Source organism: Numida meleagris, chromosome 2 (genome assembly GCF_002078875.1).
Source record: "Numida meleagris isolate 19003 breed g44 Domestic line chromosome 2, NumMel1.0, whole genome shotgun sequence".
Classification (NCBI taxonomy): Eukaryota; Metazoa; Chordata; class Aves; order Galliformes; family Numididae; genus Numida; species Numida meleagris.
The window spans coordinates 136,519,687-136,546,834 of NC_034410.1; the positions used below are offsets into that span (position 1 = coordinate 136,519,687).

The 27,148-nt window shown below is 38.9% G+C and overlaps 1 protein-coding gene across 2 annotated transcripts; it reads left to right on the forward strand.

Moving 5' to 3' along the window:
* Positions 233-27,126, forward strand: FAM91A1 (family with sequence similarity 91 member A1). Of its 2 annotated transcripts, XM_021387207.1 has the most exons (24): positions 233-447; positions 2,665-2,749; positions 3,254-3,405; positions 4,578-4,635; positions 5,828-5,895; positions 6,769-6,882; positions 7,924-8,014; positions 9,123-9,185; positions 10,826-10,932; positions 11,727-11,765; positions 11,889-12,001; positions 12,888-13,006; positions 13,425-13,537; positions 13,735-13,821; positions 14,593-14,725; positions 15,427-15,575; positions 16,072-16,206; positions 17,673-17,786; positions 18,385-18,457; positions 19,563-19,712; positions 20,863-20,970; positions 21,267-21,390; positions 22,419-22,488; positions 23,922-27,075. In XM_021387207.1, the coding sequence occupies exons 1-24, from the start codon at positions 376-378 to the stop codon at positions 24,114-24,116; spliced, it is 2,532 nt and encodes an 843-aa protein (XP_021242882.1). In that variant the 5' UTR covers positions 233-375; the 3' UTR covers positions 24,117-27,075. The 2 variants fall into 2 exon arrangements, with proteins under 2 accessions (XP_021242882.1, XP_021242883.1); XM_021387208.1 differs by lacking the exons at positions 233-447; positions 2,665-2,749 and having other exon boundaries at positions 3,275-3,405; positions 4,507-4,635; positions 23,922-27,126.

The window sequence follows — 27,148 nt, forward strand, 5'->3', positions numbered from 1 at the left end:
CTGCCCTCACATTGAGCAGTCACCAGCACTGGCGCAGGGGGGCGGCAGCTGGCTGCCAGTGCAGGGAGGGACGGAAGGAAAGAAGAAAAAGAAGGTATCACGGCGCACGAGCCCAGCCAACACAGCTCCCCTTCCCACACACCACGCACGCGCAGCTCCCTCCGTCCCACCGGAAGTGATGTGTCGTCACTTCCGGGGCCGTGACGCGGAAGCAGCAGCAGCAGCGGGCGGGCGGGCAGGAGGAGGAGGAGGAGGAGGTGGCTGTGGTGGTAGCGGTAGCGGTAGCGGTGCCGGCGCGGGTTAAGAGCAGAGCGGCCCCGGCGCTGGAGCGCCCCCCGGCGGCGGGGTCCTGCGGTGCGCCCGGCTGCCCTCGCCATGAACATCGACGTGGAGTTCCACATCCGCCACAACTACCTCTGGGCCCGGCTGCCGGCCAGCGTCAAGCAGGTAGTGCCGGGCGGGCGGCCCCTGCTCCTGGCCGCGGGCAGCGGTGTGCGGGGAGAGGTGGCGGCTCGGTAGTGCCCTGCCCTCCCCTGCCCTGCCCTGCCCTGCCCTGCCATGCCATGCCAGCCCCGGGGGCAGGCGGCCTGGGCCCACTGCAGGAGAAGGGGATGTGGGGCTATGGTGGAGAGTTGGGGTGTACCTGTGGGGAGAATGGAGTGTAGGGGTGGTTTGGGGTGTGCAGCTGTGGAGAGGGGCACATAGTAGTGGCGTGGTGCCCATCTGTGGGGGAAACGGAGCTACTGAGGTTATTCGAAGTGTCTGTGTGGGGACAGAAGGTTGTGAGGGTCTCTATGTCCTTTTTTTGGAGGGCAAGCTGACCCGCTCTGGTGTCATCAGGGAGCGGTGCTGCTCTGTGGTCAGGGAGCTGGGCAGTGTGTGGCCTGGGAAAAAAAAGCACATCATGAAAGTTTGATGTGACGAGTTTCACAGGTCCCTGACAGCAGCGAGCAGGTAGTGTGTCAGGCCTAGAGGAAGGTTTCCATCTCCGCTCCAAAGCTGTGTGCTGTTTGAAGCAGGTCATGGAAGACAACTCCTGCTCTTGTGCAGAGAATGGAGGGGAAGAGTAGTGTCTGCAGGCCCTGAATAATTAACTCCACTGAGTTTAAGGTAGTTCCTCTTGCAAAGGAGTGTGAATGGTGGGTTACATTTACTTGCCCAGCAGAGTGCCGTGCTGTTGGCTATGTGATTAGGGTGGAAAATACAGCAGTGTATAATGTGATATTTCATTTAATGTAGCTTCTGGAATTCTGTTGCATATAGTTTTAGAACAGTCTTTAATATTTTTATACTTGGAGAAAATACTTCAAAGTTAAATCAATTATGGATCCTGCCTGTGAATGTATTTCTCTAATGCTTGCTTCTGCACTACACAGGTACTGTGCTTGTTTGTCATGTATGTTCACAGAATTGCAGAGTTTGGAAGGTAGCTCTGGAGATCTTCTCGTCCAACTCCCCCTCTACAGCAGTTTCCATACAGTAGATTACACAGGAAAGCATCCAGATGGGTCTTGAATATCTCCAAAGAAGGAGACTTTACAACCCTCTTGGCAGCTTGTTCCAGTGCTCTGTACCCTTACTGTAAAAAAGTTTTTCGTCATATTTGTATGGAACTTCCTCTATTGCTGTTTTTGACTGTTACCCGTTATTCTGTTGCTGCTGAAAAGACTGAAAAGAGCCTGGTCCCATCCACTTGGTTCCCACACTTGAGATATTTATTAGCAGTGACAGGATTCCTTCTCAGTCTTCTCTTCTTCAGGCTGGCCAGATCCAGGTCTCAGCCTCTCCTCAAATGGGGCATGCTCCAGGCCTCTAATAATCTTTGTGGCCCTCCACTGGTCTCTTCAGTAGTTCCCTGTCTTGAACTGGGGAGCCCAGATCTTTACACAGTATTCCAGATGCCTCATCAGGGCAAAGTAGAGGTTCTCCTCCCCCACGTTCAGGAAAGTACCTTTTAATCTAAGGATCTTTTGTAACATGAGCATCAAGTGAGGGAACCGGGAGAAGAAAACCTGCTCACTTTGTAGTACAGCAGAATAATAACGTGAAGAATTTTACAGGACAGTTTTTGAAATAAGGCATTTAAAGCATTAACCAAAGTTCTCTTTTTATCTTGGTTTGGGGTAGTCAAGCACTGTACTGTGCTTATGCCTTAATCTTGTGACCAAAGATCACTTGATTGCCTGCTTGTGGGAAGTTACAGCTGGGCTGTTTCATTATTTATTTCATTATAAGCTTCTTAGGTGCCATAGCTGAAACTTTGTGTCACTCACAGTTACTGATTTGTGCTGCACTAATTCTGGGCACTTCTTCAAGTCTGCAAGATGCTGAATGCTTGATGTAATGCTCAATGCTTCGTGTAACCTAAAGGAACGTTTATAACCTTTGATTTGAAGATGAGAGGCTCCCTTTTTGGTCACAACGGCTCTAGGAAAAAAATAATATCTAGAGATCACTATTTAATTTGACATCTTGTACGGAGGGACCCATTTAGCAGAAGATACTTTTGATCTCATGCAGAAACTGATGATACTGTCACTGTAGCGAACTGGGGGACTCGCTAAATAACAAATGCCTGCATATGTTTCCTTATGAGACGCTTTGCACTATTTTAACTAAAACAGGTTTTGTGCACGTCAGCTAAAAGGCTTTTCTATTTTTAAGGCTCTTGGAAACTCTCAGAGGGAATATGAAAGACAGGTTGTGCTCTACAGCATCCGCAATCAGTTACGGTACCGGAATAACTTAGGTGAGTAAAGAAGCTTTTAATTGCTGCCCAAATCTTCTCTGTGGAAGATTGTTTTTACTATAAAACAGCAAGAACTAGCCCTGTTTAAAGGTCCCTCTAACTGTGAAATGCTCTAAATGATAAAACATCGTGAGAAGTCTTCACATCTGAGTCCAGACTTGTTTGCAGGCTTCCAGTTTATTTTGCATTGACTGGATCCAGTCCTCTTTTACAGTAGCTAATAATTTCACTAATGAACGTATAATTTTCCAGAGCCTGTGTGAGTTGTCTCAACGGACCACTTCCTGGTAGCCTGCAAAATAAATCTGTTCTGTTCTGACGTGTAATGGCTCTGAAAGTACCTATATTGTATGTAGGAATCTCTGGGTGCTAAATGCCATATAGCCTTTATTTTGTTTTTAGCTTTCTGTCAGTCTCTGTTACACTATTTCTTAATCTTCTGTTGTGACCTTTTTTGACTGGACTTGATCTAACAATGCTACTTTTTCTCTTCTTTTCTTGTAGTTAAGCACGTCAAGAAAGATGAACGTAAATATTACGAGGATCTGTTAAAATACAGTCGTGACCATCTGATGTTGTACCCATACCATTTGTCTGACATAATGGTGAAAGGGCTGAGGGTAACACCGTTTTCATATTACACAGGCATAATGGAGGTGAGTACAAAACTATGGTGAGAAATAGTGTATTATGTCCTAGAGATGGCAGTGTTGGCCCTGGGGTGTATGCAAGACAATGTCAAGTGGTTTGTTTGTTTTTGGGTAGGAACTGCTAACCAGTTACAGCTTTTAGATAACTGCTTGTACCTGCTGTTTTTTCACCCTTGTACCCTCATAAACCTTTCAAAAACTGGACTTTGTCACGTGGAGCTGGGTGGAGCTCATGTTTAGGCCCATCTTTCTTTTGATGCTTGAGACTTGTGACTCTTAGTTTCAAACTGTTTGTGAAAGAAATACCTCACTCTGTTTAATTAATAAAACAAAGGGAATTTTGCTTAAAAAAAAAACAAAAAAAAACAAAAAACCCAAACAAACAAAAAACCTGCAAAGAACAATATATTCAAATGGTTGTTTTCTTCTTCAGAATTGGCACTTGACCATATCAGAAGCTTTTTCTATGAGAACTAAGATGGTTCAGTTTTCTGTCGGCACTCTGGCAACCTTTTGTTTTCTTTGCATGTCTGAGAGATGAGAGAGAGAATTGCTAAGGGTAAAGGTGAGAAAGCTTGTGGGTCGAGAAGAAGACAGTTCACTAGGTTAAGCAGAAGTTGCACACAGAAGCAAAGCTAAATAAGGAATTCATTGGCAGCCTCCCATCAGCAGGCAGATGTTCAGCCATGTCGTGGGGCTCACCACGTGTAATGTTTACTTGGGAAGACAAATGCCAGAACTCGGTACTTTCTCTCTCCTCTCTTCCTCCTTTCCCCCAGCTTGTATTGTTGAATACCACATCATATGATACTGTCATATGATATGGAACATCTCTTTGGACAGTTTGGGTCAGCTTCCTGATTCTGCCCCCTCCCAGCTTCTTGTGCACCCCAGCCCCTTTTCTGGCTGGGCAGGCTGAGAAGCTGAGATGTCCTTGAATCTGTGTAAGCACAGTGTTCTGCAATAGCTAAGGCACTCTTGTATTATCAGCATTGTTTTGATCACAAATCCACAACATCTTCTTCGATGAAGAAAATTAATGTGATCCTAGCCAGAATTAGTGTACTAATAGAGTTCTGATTTAATTTCAATTTTTCTTTTTTAAAGGATGAATTTTACATTTACTTCTCTGAAGCAATGACATTCTGGTTGCGATTAAATTTTCTTGTCTTTTTAAGGATATAATGAACAGTGAAAAAAGCTATGATTCGTTACCCAACTTTACTGCTGCTGACTGTAAGTATTATCTAGCTGCAATGATGCTTTTAATGAGTTGGAGTTAAGGACCTTCTGAAAATGAATTTATGGGGCATCTATTTGCTTGAACACAAATGAGTGAAGGTGTAGACACATCTAAATAGTGGTATTAAGGAAGGTGTGCTCTCCATGTAATGATCTGTCTGTATGATGAGCTCGAGAATTGGGCTGATTTGAGTACTACTAGGCATGATGCAAAACCAGCTTCTGTCCTCACATGTAGTGTGTTCCTGTTGGGGCTTCTGGGTGGAAAGTCTTACTGGCTGTAGTGTCATCCAGCTGAGCAGCCACTTTCCCACTGTGTGTTTTGGTGTGTGTTGGGCAGCAAGTTTCGGGAAGACTCTGAAAGGCTGCTGGCACTGTTGTGAATTAGCATTAGTGGACAAAGAGGAATGATGTACAAGAAAAGAGAATGTTATTTTGTGATACCCCTGGATGTACCAGATGTGTTGTCTTGCTTTCTGTTAGATTGCTGTGGGCACAAGAAGGGGAGATCAGGGATGTGAACGCATAACCTCATGTTGAACTTGAAGGAGAATAGAATGATCACCCCTTGACAACTGACGCAGAATATGGGTTAAAGCTCCTGAGTAGTTTTCCAGTATCTTTCCATAATTCATTAATGGTTGAAGGCTAGCAGTAACAGAATTAAATTCTGATTTACTTTAACAGAGCTGGATCTTAGTCATCTTCCTTAAAGGCTTACGTGGCCTTTTGTGCTCTAATTCTTAGTTTACAGAGTTCTAACCAAGTGCGTGGTGTGGCTGCAGGGTAGAAAAACACCCTATTGATCAAAAGAGGTACAGCTTTAGTTCTCTGGATTTGAAGCATTGTTATTACCTGTTGAAGTGAAGGCAGAAGAGAAAGGAGTTGGATTATTCCTTGCTACCCTGTGACTTGACAGAAATAGGATACTTTAAAAAAACAAAATAAAACAAAAAAAAACTGCATAGAGTAAATGACTAGGGATAGATTGTGTTTTATAGATGCACATGGTTCTTGGTCAAATTCATTTAGGACTGAGTTTAGTTCCTCCAGGTATCCTTTTCTTTTGGGAAGAAGGAGTAAGTGCAAGTATTAGTTAGAAGTAGGTTTGATTCTTTGGAGAAGATTTTTATGTATCTTCAGCCTAAACCCTTCCAAGAGAAATAAAACCTTGATTGTTTTCCAGGTCTAAGACTTCTTGGTATAGGAAGAAACCAATATATAGATCTAATGAATCAATGTAGATCTTCAAAGGTCAGTTTGTCTTTAATTTCCTCTTTCCCGTAGTATATTACTTGAAAGAAAATAGTGGAAAAATTTCATGGGCCTTGTTAGTTTAATATTATGGATAATGGAACACAACATAATATGTTGCTAATTATTTTCTGTTTCTAAAGAACTATTTTCTGTTTCTTAAATAAATAAATAAAACAACCTTAATAAAACCAAAATAGACTGAAGAACAGGATATTCATCCTTACTTTAAAAAACAAAACAAAACAAAAAAAAAAACAGAAAAACAACCAACAAATAGGAGTGTCCACCAAAATATGAACTTGATATAGTGAACCTAAAAGTAACAATTGTACAGTGAGAGAGAATGGAGAGGAAGCTATTGAATTGTATAAATGAACAGTACCCTTTGGTTTTACTTCCTTGTACTGAAATTCACTATACTTTCATAGCATCATACTTACTGGGAATATGGCGTCTTGGTCTTTTAAAGTAAATAAACTGTGTTCTTAAAATGGATTTTAAGACCATTGAATTTATTTAAAGTAGACCGCTTGTATACTTGCCTGCTGTTCTTGGACTTGATCTCAGTGCGTTTAGATAGTGTGAGTTTTAGTCAGTGATACACAGAATACAGATAGATGTGAAGATTACATCTGACAAGATCAGATGTAAAAGAATTTTTTCCATCCCATTCTCATATAATTTGAGGGAGGAGGGAAGCACATCTGTTTCTGATCTAGTGTGTGCCTTTACTAAAAGGCAAGGTTAATAGTATTTGTGTGTCCAGTCTAAATACGATGTACTTAAAAATCAAGTTATATAAAGGTAAATGGTTGCCTGCACGTGTGAAGTGCTATTTATTTCTATCTCAAATGGACTGTACCACTGCAGAAATTTTTCAGAAGGAAAACAGCGCGTGATCTGTTACCTGTGAAACCTGTGGAAATTACCATAGAAGCTTGGTGGGTTGTGCAGGCTGGCTACATCACTGAGGATGACATCAAGGTACTTCCATACAGCTGGCAGCTCTAATTTTGGTTGAATACTGACAGTTCCTGAAAACAGACTTCCCTTTGTGTGTTCTGCACAAAGACTGGTTGGAGATTGGAGTTTTATAACAACTCTTTCATGGAAATAGAGATTGGAACTGGTAGAAGTGGTATCATTCTTTGTTAATATATTCTGCCCTCTTCCTCCTTTGTGCTTTGTGTCACATACAGTGCTGAGCTTGCTTTGTGTCAGCAAAACTGGGATCTGAAGCGTGTGCTGCTGTGCTTTATGGGGAACAAGCAGCAAAATATGACTTCTTAAGTTTCTTGTTTTAGCTTTGACATCTTGGTTTTGACTAAATCTTCACCTTCAGTTTAGAGTGCTAGTGGGCCTTATTTGTTACTTACCTTCATTTCTGCTCCTCGTGTCTCTATTTGTTTCATTCTTTGCACTTGAAAGACTTGGGAGCTGGCTTAATGTTTTATCATCATTCTGCTTTGATTTTCACAGCATTCTATTTCATTCTCACAGTTTTTCTACAGTCAGTTGATCTGTATTCAATTCCTTCTCTCTTGGTTTAGATTGGAGCACATTTAAAGCAGTGATGCCAACTTCCTTTGACTGTTATTGGGAATATCGTGGACAGTGGTTACTTACGTTCTGACATTCCAAAGTAGTTAACCTGAAGCAAATTATTTTGATATTGAAATTGACCTCTTTCTAGAATGGTTCCAGTTGCATGTTTGAACACTTAATCTAGAAGTTTTAAAGAGCAAAGCTACTATACTCTGTTGTAAAACACCTGTGCAATTAAATACTGTTCCTAGAGCACATGTAACTTTGTGTGGGGACAAGTGTAAAAACTTCAATAAGAAGCGCAGTGAATTCTTCAGTGCAAATGTTTTAATGAAGGACATGGTTACTTTCTGCATTTTTGTATTACCAGTGGCTGATTGACTGATCTGAATGTGAAATGTTCTTTTTTTGGGGGGGTGGTTTTATTCAAGTTGCATAGGCTCATTTCTGCAACAGACTAACGTGATTTCATTTACTTAGATTTGCACTACATCAGAAAAGTCTGCTATTGATAAGATAATTGATTCAGGTCCTCAGCTTGCTGGTTCGTTGGACTTCAATGTAGTTCACAGTAAGTGTTTAATTGACGTTCCTTTTCTGTTTATAGACCTTGCTCAGTAAATTCAGAGAGCAGTGTCTGATAACTTTGGTATAAAAGGGTTGAAGAAAGCTGAACCTTGGGAAGATGTGGAGGAAAGTACTCGAGCTTGTACAGACTGCAGTCTAAGTTTTGTAAATGATTTAACAGTGAGCCATTAGGAGGTGTTGCTCTGATATTATTTCAAGTAATTTAACACATTACTTTCCTAGAAATTGATAGTAAGGGCTCAGGGAGGGAACACAGGGTGTATAAGAATGAGGGAAACCAAAAATAAAAATGACAGAACTGGTATTTCTGGGAGCTAAAACTTCACTGTTTGTTTTTCAGAGAAGAGGTTTTGAAATTTCTTACTATTTGAATGCCATCAGAAATGGAGCTTGAATCTAAGAGATTGTTTTCCTCAAGTGTCTGGAAATGTTAATGAAAATTGGTGTGCATCTCCCTGCTTGTGTTATAGACAAATTGTATTAATCAAGGGAGCAGAAATTCACTGACAAACCATCCTTGAGAACTCTGTAAATGCTTTACTACAAGCAGTTACTGGGATGATGAGACCTCTGGAAAAACACATGATGACTCAGAAGGTGCTGAGGGTAGTGGTGGCCCTGTAGGCCCTGTTCAGGGAAGTCTCCTGACACCAGAGGAAGGGTTGCCTTGCTGCCTCCTGCTAGGAGAGCTTTCACCCATAGCACCACTGGGCACAACAACTGCAAAGCACTTGGGAGGGTGCCAGATATTGCTCTGGGTGGACCAGGTGGTGGCCAGAACCTGACTAGAGGGGCTATCAAATATAGCCGTTTCAATTTCTTGTCATTCTGTTGTGCTCTGTTGTCCCGAAAGGAGTTGTAAAGCTGCAGGTATACTGCATCAAACTTCAAGGGAAGAGCTCTGTTTTAGGATAACACCTGCTGAATGTTAGTTGTGGTTTATTGATCGTACGTTGCAAAATAATGTGGTACTGTGTAAGCTAATAGGAAAAACTGCTTTGCATTCTCAATTGACTGATGGGAAAATCTGCTTGTATCATTAGGACTCTGCAAAATGCTTTTTCTCCAATGATTTACTTTTGTTTACACAGGCTTGTATAACAAAGGATTTATTTACCTTGATGTACCAATATCTGATGACAGCTGTATAGCAGGTAAGTAAATATTTTTATGGTATAAACCTGCATTTTCGTGGATGTATTTCAGTTGCTCCTTAGTTGTCTTGGACGCTGCTTGCTTTTATGCATGAGTTTGCTTAAGCAAAGAATTTGAACTATGAGAGTTTTTCCCATCAAAATGCTTTTCTACCATATGAAAACATTGGTTTTATTATATATAGGACTTTTCAACTTGAATTCATGTATTTTAATTAATATAAATATCTAGGAAAGTTGTGATTATTTCAAAGATCCACAGTGCTACTTCAGTACCCTCCTGAATATCTGTAATGGAAAGGTATCATGATGTAAAGAAATCATAGAATCATAGAATTAGCTAGGTTGGAAAAGACCTACAAGATCATCCAGTCCAACCATCCACCTACCACCAATAACCCCACTAAACCATGTCTCTCAATGCTATATCTAAATGTTTCTTGAACACCTCCAGGAACGGTGACTCAACCACCTCCCTGGGCAGCCCATTCCAGCGCCTGACCACTCTTTCAGAAAAGTAGTATTTCCTAATGTCCAGCGTAAATTTACCCTGGCGTAACTTGAGGCCATTCCCTCTAGTCCTGTCACTAGTTACAAGAGAGAAGAGGCTGACCCCCAGCTCACTACAACCTCCCTTCAGGTAGTTATAGAGAGCAATAAGGCCTGAGCCTCCTCTTCTCCAGACTGAACAATCCCAGCTCCCTCAGCCGCTCCTCATAAGGCCTGTGCTCCAGACCCCTCACCAGCTTCGTCGCCCTCCTCTGAACACGCTCCAGGGCCTCAATGTCTTTCTTGCAGTGAGAGGCCCAAAACTGGACACAGTACTCGAGGTGAGCTTTAGCAGTGTAGCTGCCTTGCTAAAAGCACTTGAATTTTTGATTCCTATGCAGCTTTTTCTTTTATTAGATTCAGCATTTTTTTTTTTTTAATTTAATAGATATCAGTTCCATCCTTTGTTTTGTCATCTCAATTATAGCAGTGCTCTGTGTCTGGGGACTAGGTAGTTGCTTAAACTAGTGCAGCATATGGCTGCCTTTGAACAACTCATTCTGTGCTAAGTCTCAAGGGTTTCTGAATTCAGTGTCATCTGTAAAGATGCGTGTTTTTGAAACCTGCCCATGCAGAACTACATGTCATTGCTGTAGAAGAGATCAATTAAGCAAATGCCATCTAAATACAAGAGAGTTGCTACTTAAATACTAGCTTTGGGCTTCTCAGCCCAGGGTGGAAGAGGGGTGACTTTTTTGGTTCTTGTCATCCCCAACCCCTGCTCACTTTTTCTTTTCACAATTTACCTTCCGTTGGCATTAGAAAACCATTTTATGGGCTGGATGGCTAGGAATTATCTGTAGTGGATGAGCAGGAGTCTGAAAGACAGTGATGTAAGGCAGAGTGATTTTTCTCTTTTTTTTTATACTAGAAAACATTTTGACAACCATTACTTTCCTTAAGGACTAGGAGAGTTTTTAGTACTATATAAACTATCTTTAGGCTTTTATTCTTTGAGACTTGTGAAGTACAGATACCGTTGTAAAATGGTAATACAGACACCATTGTGTAAATTTTATTTTCTGCTTTATGCGGTTTCAGTTTAAAAAAGAAAATTACCAAATTATAGTCATGCAAGTAATTCTTTTCAGTGCCACCACTTGAAGGTTTTGTGATGAACAGAGTGCAAGGTGATTACTTTGAAACACTCCTGTACAAGATATTTGTTTCAATAGATGAACACACTAATGTGGCAGAGGTAAGTAAAACTCACCCTGTGTCATGGAGATGGGAAAACCATGAGAGGGCCCCAAGCGTGCTGGTGAAATGCTTAAGGCAGAAGTATGGATAGGTATCAAGGGGTTTTATAAGTATTGACTGACTTGTAGAGTTTGAGATAAATTGGTTTCCTTAATATTGCATATAACCTCGGTAGTTCTGCAGGCAATAGATAGACCTTCAGTGAAGCAACTCCATCAGCTGGAGTGAATTTATATGGGAATAATTTATGTAGCTTGTTCTATACTGGCTAGAATTGGAGCCTGTTTTCCCACTGTCCCAACCAGACTGGTTCCATTTTGCTAGTGTGAATTAAAAAAAAAATAACAAAAAGAAGTTCTGATAGTGGAAACATTCAGGGTGTTGGCTTAAAGCAGGAATGTAACTTTTGCACAAATATTCACAATTTTAATGTTTTTTTCATTAGGTCTCATTCTCAAAAATAAGTGGGGGAAAAAGTACATGAAAAATAGTAAACACACACAAGTGTTGTTTTCTTTTGTGTATGTCTTACAACATACATGAGTTACCTAGAAATTATGCAGTAGAAGATAACCTCGTGTTTCTTTTCCATGCATTAAAGTGGAACGATTGTGAGACTTTTTCCCATTTTTTTCCCTACTGCTTTTGATCAAGACAAAATTGCTTCTACCATTACAAGCCATGTTTAGAAATAAAGAGAGAAAACCAACAAAAAGATGCCAAAGCCCCAAAATGGTGGATTACTCTGCATTATCGATTTTGCATTGTTGACTTTTCTTTTCTTCTTTTTAGCTTGCAAATGTCCTAGAGATTGACTTATCTTTAGTAAAGGTACGTGTGTTGCACATCTGTTATTTCATGTGAAAATCTCACTGTCTTGCAAGTTGGCTTCATGGATGGGTTTCATATTGCAGTTCCTTACTACATTTGTTCAATTTTTGCGTGTTTCTTCAGAATGCTGTGTCCATGTATTGTCGATTAGGCTTTGCTCATAAAAAAGGCCAAGTCATAAATCTGGATAACCTTCATCCATCGTGGAAGAATGTTCCTTCAGTGAACAGACTGAAGTAAGTGTCTCCATTCTTTTACAGGGTTTATTTCTCTTTGAAGAGAAAGCTAGATCCCAAATCTGATGTGGATCTATTGATTCCTTTCATTGACTTCTAATTTCACTTGGCTTTCTGATATACGTGTATATGCAGTGATATGAATACTTGATTCTCTCTCTAATCTGAGGATAAGGGGTGGTAATTTGCCCTTTAAATGCTGCTTCTATTGCCATTACTCAGTGGTGGCTTTTTGACTTGTAAGTGCTTCCTTGCTTACTTTTGAAGCAGACAAGTGCGTGCTTGTTTTGAAGTGCTGGGGAAGAAACAAGGGCTCTTACTGTGCTAGTACAGGGGCAATGTCTCTTAGTACTGCTGCCAGTGAATATGTAGATAAAGCTTGCTTTTTTGCTGTGAGGTCCTCTTGTAGTTCAGTTGTAGACACTCTTAATATTCGTGTACCTATATGAAATCCTGGGAAAGTGATGATAGAAAGCAAAGGGTTCTCCAAGTTGGATTGCCTAGTAACATTATTTAAGCATTGTAAGGTACTTGATTTAATTCAGTTTCTCTTAAGCCACGTAAAAAAACAGTGTGTCTGAATTTTCTTTGATGTGAACTCAGAATGTGAGAACAAAGTGAATAAGACTTTTCATTGGATTTTTCTTGAACAGCGGTGGCTTGATTATTTTTTCAGTTCTGTTATTCAAAACCTGGTATTTTTCAAACTTTGCTGCTGAAGCTAAAGCAGGACTCTGAGGGCCATCAAGCTGGACTGATTTAAGGCTCAGAAACATTGAAAGATGTGTTGGGCATGCCTGTGCATGGAATACTAGCGCTGGAAGGCAGAGATACTTCTCTGGTGCTGCAGTGACTGACAGATGTGGATTTTAATTCATGTTAATAGGAGTACTTTGGATCCTCAAAAGATGCTGCTTTCGTGGGACAGTGGGGAAAACAGAAGTCCTGTTCAGGAAGCTGGGTCATCAGCCACAGATACAGATACCAACAGTCAAGATGACCCAGGTAAGCACTAACAGTGAATCTAATACATTAGGAACAATTATTTTATATTTATAGCATTGTAGGCTGTAAAGGGGTCTATAAACAAATGAAATGTAAATTCTGTGAGTCTTTTTTTTTTTTTTTTTGGATGAATTATACAGTGGGGGAGGTGATGTCTACGTCTTGGTTTATTTAGCCTCATTGTTAAAAAATAAGATATTTTGCTAATCTATATTATGAATATTAGCTGGTGCCATGGTACCAATATGTGAATAAATGTTGATCATTCAGGTACTAGTTCAGCAGTGATAAGGAAATTCTGTTGTACTTAGTGTGGCATTAACTGAGGCTTTTTAATTATTTTAAATAGTTGTATGACTTGATGTTTTTATGTTTAAATCAAATGTGATCATGTGTCTTTTTTCTTGTTCTTTATTAGCTGAAACAGCCAGTGTGAGCAGCCTGAACCTGTCCAGCGGATACACAAAGCGTATTGCCTTCCTGTTTGATTCTACCCTCACTGCCTTTCTAATGATGGGAAATCTTTCACCAGTATGTCCAAACTGTTCAACGTATTACACTAAGAGTCAACGTGTAGAGTTTGAAAATGTTTTTACTTCATATAATATAACTTTAATTATTTTAAAAACTTTTAGATTGTTGTGGCCAAGAAACACTTGCTTTATAACAAATTCTGCTTGCCCATTCTCTTTTCAAAGAACTAAGACAATTTTGTTTTTTTATTCCAGAACTTGAAAAGTCATGCAGTCACTATGTTTGAAGTAGGGAAGCTGTCAGATGAGTCTCTTGACAGTTTCTTGGTGGAGCTGGAGAAGGTAATCTGTTGCACGTGTGGCCGAACGTTTTTTTAGCACTAGTGGAAAGGGACAAAAAGCCTTCAGTATTTTCATTTTGTAAGACTGCTCTGAGAGCCTCGTTTAGCAATGTAATGATATGAACACAATCCTCATCATACCAGATCTAAGTTGTGCAGTTAATGTGGTGATTATTTGTAGCATTGATACTGTTACTGAGTTTGTGGAACACACTATGTATGTATGTGAATGTGCTGAATGTCTGGTAAGCAAATTGAATTCAAGAACTACATTTGCCCAGATCTTTGTGTACATACACCTGCATTAGGGCTTGTCTGCTAAATACAAATCACTTTCTTTTAATAAGATGTTAATATTTTTGAAAATCTGTGTATAGTTTTTGTAGGAAAACTTGACCATTATATTCTGGAATGTTCAACCAATCCACCTTTTGAAGATGATTCTAGAAGGACAACTGTAGAACTATATAGGAGAGCTGTGCTGTTAATTGCAGTATTCTTTTACACCAGTCAGGAGTACTGGAAATTTAAATATTTTTGCTTGAAGACTGAGGCATGGTTCAGATTTATAGATGTCTCTGTATACTTTTTGACAGCTTGACTGACATGACCAAGACTCACTTTTCGTATAATAGTTGTTGTGTATAACCTTTGGGGTTGTTATGCAGTTAGAAAGCTTTAAAATGAAAACTTGTTGGTTTTTCCAGTTGTTTAATTAATGCTTGTGCAAACAACATGCCATTTATATGCATTTATTTTGCTTCTTGTTTAGGTTCAAAGCACAGGTGAAGGGGAAGCACAACGATACTTTGATCATGCACTTACCCTGAGAAATACAATACTGTTTTTGAGGCACAACAAAGACTTAGGGGCACAAGCTGTACAGCCTGACCAACCAAGTAACGGTACTGTGAACTCTTCTGAGGAAATATTTTAAGTGTGTTTACGTATCTGCCATGGACTCAGCTTTCAGATTAAGCTGCTATTTCTGGGGGCAATAGGTACCCTGTTTGATTTAAAGTATTTTGAAGCCAAAAATATGTAACTTCATCCTTTGAGTTTGCAGTACTGAGCTGTCATGCTGAATGACAGATTTGGTGCACAGGCTTGGGCTTCATGTCCAAAGCAACAGATTAAAGCTTAATGGTAATGGTGGCAAGATGAGCTGAACTTGAGGAAGGGTTTGTTTTTATATTGTGTGCTTCTGAAGGCTGCAATAAAAGAAATAATCCTTTTATTCAAGTGGAATTTTCTTTTAAAAAAAAACAAACATTTTCTAAATTAGGAAAATGAGTGTATTCTTTCTAAGGAAGATAGATACTTGTAAAATCTTGCTTAACGTTTCTTTTAGTAATTCAGTGTGCTTTTCTTTTCTGGGATCGGTTAGTTGGTGAGGACAAAGCTGTAGCTCTGTGCCAGGGAATCCTGTATGACTTGAACTGCTGAAATTACTGGGATTAACTTGAATAAGTCTGTATGTAACTTAAAACTTTGTTTTGGAAAATACTGTATTAATGGCATAGAGGGTGGAATGGAAAATCTGAAATCATGCTTTAGGTTTTATGTTCTATCTCAAATAATCAAGAATCTTACATTCTCATCACAGGATTTCCCCTGGATCTCTTACGATGTGAGAGTTTGCTCGGCTTGGATCCAGCTACCTGCAGTAGAGTTCTCAACAAAAATTATACCCTACTGGTTTCCATGGCACCACTTACCAATGAAATTCGACCTATTAGTAGCTGTACACCCCAGGTGAAAAAATACTAGGGGAAAAAAACAGTATATAGTAATACAAATATTTTTGTCTATTTGTTTTACATATGTCTGCTATGTGTCTTTTCTAAGCAGCCATAATTATTGGCATATAGCACAGTATTTTAATTACTCTAAAAAAAAAGTTTACTGAGTAAAATGTGAATACTTACTACACTTTAATTTATTAATAATTTACCTATCAAGTATGGTTAACCACAGATGTTTTCTTCTTGAACTTGTGCTGATATAAAATACTATCAAGAGAGTAAGCACCTAGAATGTCATTGAATGGTTTGGGTTGAAAGGGACCTTTAAGATCATCTAGTTCCAACCCCCCCCACTAATATCATCTCTCCTTAGTAAATTAACACATTTGTTCTCCTTCATGTGCTGCAGGATTAGCATAAATTTTCTTTAAAACTGTCAATTGTTAAATTGTACATATAAGGATTGCAATAACGGGCTCAATTTTTTTTCTGAATAATCTCTTCAGCATATTGGACCTGCAATACCAGAAGTCAGTTCAGTTTGGTTCAAATTGTATATTTACCACATAACTGGACAAGGACCACCTTCTCTATTGCTCTCTAAAGGAACACGTCTTCGAAAACTTCCAGATATTTTTCAGGTAGTGTATGTGCAGATTTATTTTCTCTCCCTTCTCTTAATGTTTCAGAGATGTGTTGTACATTAAATAATTCACACATAGTTGTAATCTGAGGTATAATAAAGTAGCTGTTGTACTTTTCTTAGAAGTAAGTTTTATGTAGTATAAAATGGTGGAGTTGTCTGAATAAGACTAGATGACCTGTAAGGGTCTCTTCCAAATCCCCTGCAATGAACAGGAGCACCTACAGCTAGATCAGGTTGCTCAGAGCCCCATCCAGCCTGACCTTGAATGTCTCCAGGGACGGGACATCCATCACCTTTCTGGGCAACCTGTTCCTGTGCTTCACTACTACTACTGTAATAACCTCTTTCCTTATATCCACTCTAAATTTCCTCTCTTTTAGTTTGAAACCATTTCCCATTGTCCTAGCACAACAGACCATGCTAAAGAGTCTGTCCCCTTCTTTCTTATAACCTCCCTTTAGATACTGAAAGGCTGCTATCAGATCTCCCCAGAGCCTTCTTTTATCCAGGCTGAAAATCCCCAGCTCTTAGTGTGTCCAATTCAAGTCTGAAAGACTTTAGATGCTCCCTTTTCCCATTCTGGTCCTCAGAGGGACTAGTGTCCCACAAAGGAGTATTGTTAGGTATTTGGTAGCCTCAACAAACCTAGTTGGGAGTGATCATGACAACTTCTAAACTTGGCAGAACCAGAAATTGTGCTGTCTGTTAACTGCATTTGATGTGCAACAGACACATAGCAGTGTTTGTGTCTCACTGATTACAGCAAGGTTCACAAAATAGTCTTGTTCAATTTTATAATCAGAGGGTGATCTCCACAGTCTGCATCTCTTAATTCAGAGTAGACATTTGAGCTAAGTATACTGCAGTAGCATGGAGGCATTCAGAGAGGGATGTGTATCTTAGATGTACCCACATCAGCAGTCATCTCTGACTCTTGGATTTGTAGGCGTATTTTTCATTCTTCCAGCCTCTTTCATATATCTCTTCCCTTTCATGTCCTTTCTGATTTGAAAAATGTTATGGATACTTCTGCTTCCAAGATTTGTTTTAAAAATCATAGAATCACAGAATCACCAAGGTTGGAGAAGACCTACAAGATCATCCAGTCCAACCGTCCACCTATCACCAATATATAAAATAAATAGCGTAGGATTAAGTGAATCAAGACAAGTACAGCAGATGGCATTCTGTAAGGCTTCTGGGAAAGAGCTTGACTGAAACTTTGTCAGTAACCTAAACTAATAGTAAAAAGATGATGTATTTTCATTAATAAAAAGCATTCAGCATGGTAACCTTAGAAAATTTCTATAATGATCTATATTTTCATAGAGCTAAATAGGAAATAGTATAGTAATCTGCAGTAACTTCAGAATTGTAACAACGTGCTATTCGCCTAACTACAGCATTTCGCTTTGTGCTTGGACAGTCCGTTACTACTGTAAATAATCTTCTGTCTTCTAGGGTTATGATCGGTTACTAATAACGTCTTGGGGTCACGACCCAGGAGTAGTTCCTACTTCGAATGTGCTCACAATGTTGAATGACGCTCTAACGCATTCAGCTGTTCTAATTCAGGTACTGAATGCACTCTGTAAATGATGAAAACGTATAATTTTGAGTAAAGCTATTACATGGAAGAGGAGGTTAAGAGTGTAGGCGACCTATGCTTTTGTTGGGAGCTGAAAAATACATTCAACTTTTCTAGCCATTGCTGTTGTGGTTCAAGAGGGATAAAGACCATAAGTTTTGAACTGAACGCATATTACATATGCATTATTATGTTTTGAGTAAACATAACAGTTTTGCTAACTGAAAATGAGATATGGATTTATAGGAGCATTGGGGATATAGTAAACTGAAATGAAAGTGAATAATCCACAAGTCTTTTGGATGATAGTGGTGTATAAGGTAACTGAGAATATGAGCTGATAGTCAAGAAATTGCTCCTCTTCAGTGAAGCTTAACTTATTATGTTTATTCGCATGCATTTTTAGGGGGAAGAGGATGGGGTATCTTATTCAATCTATTTATTTCAAAAGTTTTAATATATAAATATATCTATGTTTGTTTCATCAGTGTGACCGGTAGCCTTTAAAAGAGAGCATGAGTAGGACTAAGCTAAGCTGATGAGTTTATTTTTTTTTGTGTCTCATGTGATTTTCTTGGTGTTTAGGGGCATGGCATGCATGGAATGGGAGAAACTGTGCATATACCTTTTCCATTTGATGAAGCTGAGCAGCAGGGAGGTAACTTTATTTAATGTAATCTCTCTGCCACCATACTGAATGTTACCTTTTGCAGCAAGGTTGCAATAATAGTTGTAAAACAGATTTTCTAGTAACTTTGAGTCAAGTTAGATGAAAAAAATGAAAGAACGTTTAAATTATTGAGAAGTCAGTCCTAAGTTTGTGGATATGGTTTACTACTTTCTATGTTCTGTCCTATTCAGAATGTTTTTTCTGGATTGCGTTCTCTCTCAGTGCAGGCATTGAGAAGTAACTTCAACAAACACTTCTACATCGTTATTTGTACATACTTATTAGTGTATTTATAAGCTGTATAAATAAATCTTCTGTATATTCTTTTGTAAAACTTACTTCTGTTCAGCATTTCTTAACTGTGAGAGGTGAGACCAAAAGCAGACAGCAGTACTAGGAACAATTACAGAGGATTCCCCACCGAAGAAAGAGCTTTGTTAGCAAATTCTTCTCCTTCAAAGTCTTCCTAGTTCAACCGAGTTTAAAAAGCAGAAATTAACTTTCTTATATAGTCCTTGGTGAGTAGGACAGAAGCTTTGGATAGGCCATAGTCTTTCTAGCTGAGAGTTCTCCTCAAAGCATGAATTTGCAGATGTGAAATCTAATGTTATTTAGGCTACTAGAAATAAAGCTAATTTTGTAGTTTAATTTTTATTAGGTTCAAAATGGATTGCTTTTATATCTGTCCTCTCTGGGCTGTCTGTTTTTTGACTTGATGGTAGGTGAAAAATTCTAGGATTAAGAAGTCGGTGTTGAAACTCCTTGTTATCCTCTAGTACTGTACTATAATTCTTCAAAATATCAGATCTGTGGAAGTTCTTGTATTGGATTTTTCATAAAAGACTGTGGCACTGAAAGAGTGGACATTGGATGTTGTTTTTTCCTAGCTGAACCTAGCCATCTCTGCTGTCTGCGTGCAAGACAGCTGTCTTCTTCAGCATTATCCCATGTCCACCAATGTGATTGCTAATCCACGGCATTAAAGGAGACAAAAAAATCCAGATAAGAAACAGTTTGGCCTAGCCATGAACTGTATGGCTATGGAGGAGGTTTTTGCTAAAGTAAACTGGGATACGTGTTTTCTTTCTTCTAGACTTCTCTCGTGTGAACATGGGCATTCATTCAGCTTTAAAGATATTGAGAAACAAGGTAGACTTGCAGCATTTTTGTGGCTATGTCACTATGCTGAATCCTACAAGTCGGCAAGCTAACAGGAAGCTGAGCGATGCTTCTGATGGAAGAGGTTAGTTAGCAGTAATTCTTGTGTGTGTGTGTGTGTTGCCTTAATTTGCAAATAGTTACTTCAGCAAAGTTGAGCACAGGATTACCCCCAAAGGATTTGGATTTCTACATGATATAGAGTCACAGAATCATAGAATGGTTTGGATTGGAAGGGACCTGTAAGATCATCTAGTTCCAGCCCCCCTGCTATAAGCAGGGACATCTCCCTCTAGACCAGGTTGCTCAGAGCCCCATCCAGCCTGGCCTTGAATGCTTCCAGGGAGGGGGCATCCACAACCTCACTGGGCAGCCTGTTCCACTGCCTTAGCACCCTCACGGTGAAGAATTTCTTCCTAATATCTAGTCTAAATCTACCCTCTTCCAGCTTAAAACCATTTCCCCTGGTTCTGTTGCTAACTGCCCTTCTAAAAAGTTCCTCCCCAGCTTTCCTGTAGGCCTCCTCTAGGTACTGGAAGGCTGCTATAATCATTAAGACCTTATATTTCTCTGTAACATTTCCTGCAGTTTAATAGCTACGTAGGTTCCTCCGAAAGTAATACCTCCTATTTATTTCCATAGAAACAAAGAACACACAAACACTATGTGATAGAGCAAATTTTCAGCTGTAAAACACTATTTTTTCAACATAGTCACCATCACTGGCTATGTATTTTTGCCAGTGATGAACAAGAGTCTGCATGCTGCCCTCATAAAAATCTGCAGCAGAGGATGTAACCTGCTGTTGCCACTGGTGAAATGCATCACCCACCACCTCACTGTGCTCACATCCACTGTTTGGTCTCCATAAATGTTCAGCAAGTATCTATACGTGTCAGTGGGTGCTGTTTTTTCCTCATGGAGGAATTCAATCCCATACATTGCTTCATTTGCACTTCCATGTCAGACATCATTTTGTCAGACTGTCCCTCTGCTGCCATCTATTGTATGGCTACAGAATTAACAGAATATGGGTGAGAAGGTTCAACTCTTGTGCTGTATCACCAACATCTGCCTCTGACATTGTGGGCCAACATAATAAAATAGGAGGCATTATTTTCAGAGCAGCTCTTGTGTATGGCTTTTGGGCAAATCTTGTGTCAAGTTCCTTGCATCAGTTGGTAATTAAACATATACTCATCTAAATGTTTATGTAAGAATTATTTTACCTGTAGGAGATCCTGATCTAGCATCAGGATCTGATGTAAATGGGAGTACAGAGTCATTTGAGATGGTAATAGAAGAAGCCTCAATGGATTCTGCAATCAAGCAAAGCCTTGAAGGTAAAACCATGACAAATGTTCTGTACTAAACATTTTCTATCTAGTAAGATGCCTTCTTTTTAAGGATCTGAACACATATTACTGTTAGATGTTGTCTGAGATTATAAGTATGACAGTAAGTTTTTTTATTTCTTAAAATTCAGGTTCCCTAAAATCTTCGAGCAGTTCAGTAAATGAACTGCCTCAAAAAAGTCTGAATTGTCCTGTAGATCTGAGAGAATAGATCTGATCTGACAGAATTGGTTCTGGGATGAGTATTTGTTTTCTCTTTTCTTAAAATTTGTTTGTCTTTTTAGTACCCACATCAGAACTGGAATGGGTTCCTCTGGAATTATGCTTTGGCATTCCTCTCTTCAGCTCTGAGTTGAATCAGAAAGTCTGCAAAAAAATAGCCACTCATGGATTATGTAGAAAAGAAAGGTGAGCTGTATTTTACCAGCTGCAGGTTTAACAGCTGAATGTGTTATGTCCAGAGTTCCTGCAAAATGAGTTGGGTACCTACAACTTGATGACAGTTGGACCAGAACCAGTTTGAATTTCGTAGAGTTCCTGATTCAAATGTGTAACGTGGTGGTGTCATTTTTTGGCTCAGAGACACCAGCTGTAATGTTAATGTCTAGTGGACCTTAGTCTACTAAAAAAAAATGGGCTTGTTTGTTTGTTTTTTTTGCAAGGTAGAAAGTAAATTCTTTCTAGTAAGCTATCTAGTAAGCTATCTGAACATCAAGTAAGTTTAGAATGCATTCCTGGCCTAGCACAGACTTCTTTTCTTTACCACCTGCCCCCTCAAAAAACTCATTAATAGTGATTGGATATAGAATGCATTGGGTTTTGGTGGAAATTTTTTTTAACCTTGGTATTTTATTTCCTAAGCTTAGTGCTTAGATCAAGTTAACTTCTGCTTTTGACAGTAGCTTTTCTTTATGAAAGATTACCCCATCCAACAGTGTGCATTTTTTTTTTCCTTAGGATGTGGTTCTGGAAACTATATAAAAAGCTGCTTGGAAACATAGTAGGGATTTTATTATAGTAGCTGACTTGCTTTCAACAGTGTATCACTTTTCTGCTTCTAAAGTCCACAACACTATCCTTGATAAGAACAAAACATGTTACAGTCTAATTTATTAGCATATTTTATGTAAAATAATATTTTTCAACTGTAGCAGTTCCATTTTAACATGATAAATCAGGAAAATAGCATTTAGCTGGCTGGACTCAGAAGCACATGAGATGATTTGAGTGCATCAGTGCTAATGTTATTGTCAGGCTTCCTGTGTGAAAGTTTTTTACTTTGTCACATAATGCCAGGTACTACAGAAGTAATTTTTGAGCAATTTAACATGATACTTCTTTACTAGATTAAATTGGGGCACCTTGGAAGGTTGGGAATTTATAGTGTGTATTTTGATTTTCTGTATTTGTACATAAATTCTTTCACTTTTTTGCAGCCTTCAAAAACTGTTACATTCCAGTAGAAAACTGTCCTTACAGGTCCTTAATTTTGTACATTCATTCCAGGTAAGGAGGAAAAACCAAGGAGTAAATAGCTCAGTATGCTATGTGCTCTTCTTTGCTCTCCTCTTTGTTATTCTTTGCAGAACAGAAATATGTGTGTGTAGTGTTTGTTTTTGTTCTTCTTGCCCTCCTGTAAGTGGCAACTGTATTAAGTGCTTTAAAATTCAATTTCTACTGGTAACAAAAAGTGAGTACTTCCTTCCCCCCTTTCTAACCTCATTTAATCTTTTTCTCTTAATTGCTGGGTTTCCATATGGTGTGTGATTAGTTGTTTTTGTTGTGTGTGTGTTTTATTTTTTTTCGTGGGACTTGCACAGCAAAATCGTTTGCAGTCTTCTTGTTATAACGCAGCCTGTTCTGGTGGCTACTTGATTGCTTTGTAGGTACATCACGGAGATCACTGCAAGCCATGGATTTGCTGATGTTTTGAGATGCTTGTTATTTGCATTTCAAGTCAACTGTTTCCTTAGCAAAGATAATAATATATCGGCATGTATCTTATACCGATATACTCTTGCACTTCTCCTAAGCTCTTCTAGCATCTGATGATGAATGAGTATGTAAAAGTACAGACATTGGGGGAATCTTCAAGGGTGAAGGCAGGAAGGGTGGCCTTGCATAGCATGCAAGGAGAAATGCCTGCTTCACAACCTCCTATAGTTCTGCATGGAAATATATGCTAGCAAGATGTGTCCGTGTGTAACATGGAATTTACTTACTTGCTTATGCTTTGATGCATTTCTCTAAAATTGTATCCTTTCAGTAGGATAAGGAATTTGTAGGTTACTTACTCTAGGTAGTGTTATGGATGGTGTGATCCTGAAACCATTTCTTCATGAGAAAGTTGGAGGTTTCCAGAAGTTTGAAGGCTTAAAACCATCCATCAGTCTCAAGTGACTCCTTCCTATCTTTTTAGATGCTGTTTCTGAGATGCCCTTTTTATACAAATGATTATCTGTATAGAGAGGGAAAAAATGCTGAAGTGATTTTTAAGCTGAGAAAACCAGACTTATGGGAAATATACCTACTCATAGTATGATCAAGTCAGTTCCACATATATGTGTATATGTGAATATATATACACACCTCCTAGCAGAATATGAGATTGTGGCAGTGCTTAACACACTCAGACTGATATAATAGCTGTCCTGAAGATTTCACAGTTGCATATTCACTTTGCTAGATCTTCCTTTAAGTCTCACCCTTCCATGAAGGCTTCTGGGAACCTAAATATGCACGCACAGATGCAGCTGAGGCAACTGTGTGCTTATTTCATGCTTTCCTTTGTTTGTTCTGTTTTATTTTCATAGTAATTTGGATTGAGCACGCTTCAGAAATACTAAATTTGCTGACTGGAATAGCTTGTTGTATTGTAGCTATTAAATCCTTCATTATTTCACTTGTTTTTAAGACACTTTTCAAATTTTTGCTTTTAGGAAGGTACTTCAACGCTGGATCAGCTCCATGATGCTGGTTGTCCGAGTTCACTTTTGCAGCCAACTCCTGCAGATATGGGTGTTCCACTACCTGCCAAGAATCTCGTGTTCAAAGAAGGTGTATTATCTGAATGGAATGGACGGTCCCCTTCCTCAGTTTTTATTTCAACCACACCTAAGGAACAGGTCAAATAGGGATTCTCACACATTGATCACTCAATGCCTTTCTTCTATTATGGTTCATTTATAGTGCCAACCACTAAGAAGTGTACTGTTGCTGCAGCATAACCCGTGTAAAAGTAGTGTTACAAAAACGTGCTGTGTAGCAGTATTGGGGAATTGCTTAAACCGTCTAGAACTTGTTACTCATTACTGCGTATCTTGCTGCAACAGAGAGCTTTTTAGCTGTCAGCACTATTTTTATCTTGAGACAATCTTTCTTTTATAACTAAACATGCTGTTTGTAGGCTTTCTGATGATTGTTAAATTTCTATGCTGTCACCACAAAATTGCAATAGTAGTTTTCTATGTTCGTTACTCAGACATAAATTCTGTTTAGTTTTGTACTGTATTACTGAAAGCCTTTCTGTATAAAGGTAGGAGATTTGGCTCTTCCTCTAAAAGCTCAGTGATACCAACTGTTAAAAAAAAATGTATCATGGTGATACGGGGCATTAAGAATTGTTGAATTACGTAGTTCACCCTAGTACTGTGGCCTTGACAAATCAGCACAGTAGGAAGAGATTTGATGCTTACAGGGTCTATGTTAGGGCAGGCTTGAAGCCCAGTTGATGATTAAGGCCATTCTGAAGATGGATGGTGTGCTTTCATCTCTGGTAAAATTCAGTGGAGATGTGGAATTATGGGAAGGTTGAAGTGGTTGGCCCTCTCTGTAGAGTTCTTTATAATAATGGATTTCTCTTGCTCTGTGTGTGAAACTAGGAGTTGGAGATTTGGGACACACTGAGTTGGTTCCACATTGTTATTTGACACTGCTGATGATTGCTGTGGGAAAACTCTTGATGTTCTAAGTTGACTTTAAGGTAGATAACCAGATATGTTCTGTTGATTAATGTTTGAAAGAAAAGGTCTCTTAATTTTTTCATGACTGTCATTACCAATGGAAGACAGCAGCAGAGGATGTGTAGGCAGAGACTTCTCTGAATCTGTTTTCTTTTTAACCATTAGCTGTTGATTCTGCCAAACATTAACAAGAACTGTTTCATCTAAAATGATGTTCTGGCTCTGTTTGTAGGAGATGATGTTATGTGTCATGATTTCATTTTGTTTGTATTAGGCATTAACAACTTCTTTCCAGCTTAAAAAAAGTCTGTCCCTTTTAGCGCACAAGGAAAACAAGAGATGTGGAATACTAAGACCTTTAATCCAGGTGACTAAGTACTCTGCCAACTCTCTTCTTTGCTGGAACTGCCTTGATATAAATAATTAAAGAATGAGACAACCATCCTGTCTTTACTAGCCTACATTATGTAACGGACCAAGAATCTGTGGCATTGATGATGCTGGAAAATAACAAGGAGAAAAATGAGAACATTTGGGTTTGTATCCTGTTCTTTATAGCTGTAAGAAAAAACACAACAAGCTGGAAAAGGGAAAATGCACCACAATAGGATAATGCAGCGACTTCAGCTGGAACTGTGAAAGTCCTTTCATTTTCTCCTTGGCTTTCTATACATTCCTGATGTGTAAGTGTGGGACTTGTGCTTTAAGAAAATGGAAGTCTGTAGTACTACAGTTTGCTCAGTGCTGCTCTTTTTTTTATATATATTTTTTACATCTGTTGTGTTATGTTTTTTATCAGCAGCTGAATTTAGTATTCTGTGTAATTTACAGAGCTAGATTACATAAAATTATTCACACTACAGTTACTTTTGTACTGGTAGTACTTATTTTTTCATAGTCTTTCTTAAGTTGTGGTATTTCCTTCAAAGGAATTAGAGAGGAATTGGATGTCACTCTGCTAGAAATCGCAGAGAAAACAGGTTTTACTGTGAGAGTTGTTATGTGAAGATTAATTCAATATCTAGCGCTGTAGGGAACTAAGCAGTAGCTTATGGTTTACACTTTCAGTACCATAGACAATACTTTCAGTGCTACAGTGAACTGTAATAGATGAGCTAGTTTGGCATACTGTATTACATTTTGCCATGCGCAGTGTCTATACAAGCACAGAACTGATGATAGTACAAGTTAAATCTGCTGCATGAAAGTCTAAGAATGGATTAAAGTTTCTGTTCTGCTCACTGCGTACCCTTCCTTCAGCGTTACTGAGCAAAGGATGTTTCTAGGTTCTAAATGTAGTCCGCTCTTCAGAGTTGTTTAATACCCACAAATCTTGCTGTTAATGGTGAAAATTCCAGATATGTTGGTGGTTCTTAGAAATCAGGATACTCTGATTTAGGTGCTGCAACACTAGTTTAGAGCTTAAATGTTCAAGTCTTCATATCTGAAGTTTACTGAATAGATTGCAACCAAAGAAGTCCATAAAATACCTGAAACTCAACTACAGTTCCAGTGCTTGGGATGGTCCAGAGACTCAAAGTATGTGACTTTTGTTTTAAATGTGGTGTAAAAAGTAAGGTCTCCAAGATCTTCATACCAAAATAATCTATTTTATATTGTATTGCAAATAAAGTCTAATGAAATCAGCTTCTTTCTTCAGGTAGTTTTATTGACGGTTGGGAAAAATCTCACACATTATAACATTATAAGTTATTTTAAGTTTGTCTTCAGCAAGATCTATTTTTAACTTGTCGAGGAGAGGTTGGCTTTGTGCTCTGGCACAACCCAAGTAGTGGTTATTCTAGATAAATGTACCCAGAGATCTTCAAGAGCCAACTAGAAAGTGTGTGTTACTTGTTCTCAGATTTCTGATCATGACGTATTATTTCATTTTTTTTCTTTTCCACCATTGTTCTCAGATTTTCCTTTTGCTTGTATGGTATTCCTAGTGGTTTCTATTTCAAAGGTTTTTAAAGTACGACTGTAACTGAATACAGTTGAATTCTTCTAGTGTGACATTCTTAACATTATACATCGAAATGTACAAAGTCTGTGTTCAATTAAATTATTGGCACATGTAACAGTGGTTTACAAATAAACTGCCATCGGTCAAACCAAGGGCAGAATCCTTCACGTGCAGTAGTTTCGTTGTCTTGTGCATAGCAATAAAATATCACCTCATCATTGTAGTGCTCAAGACTGCC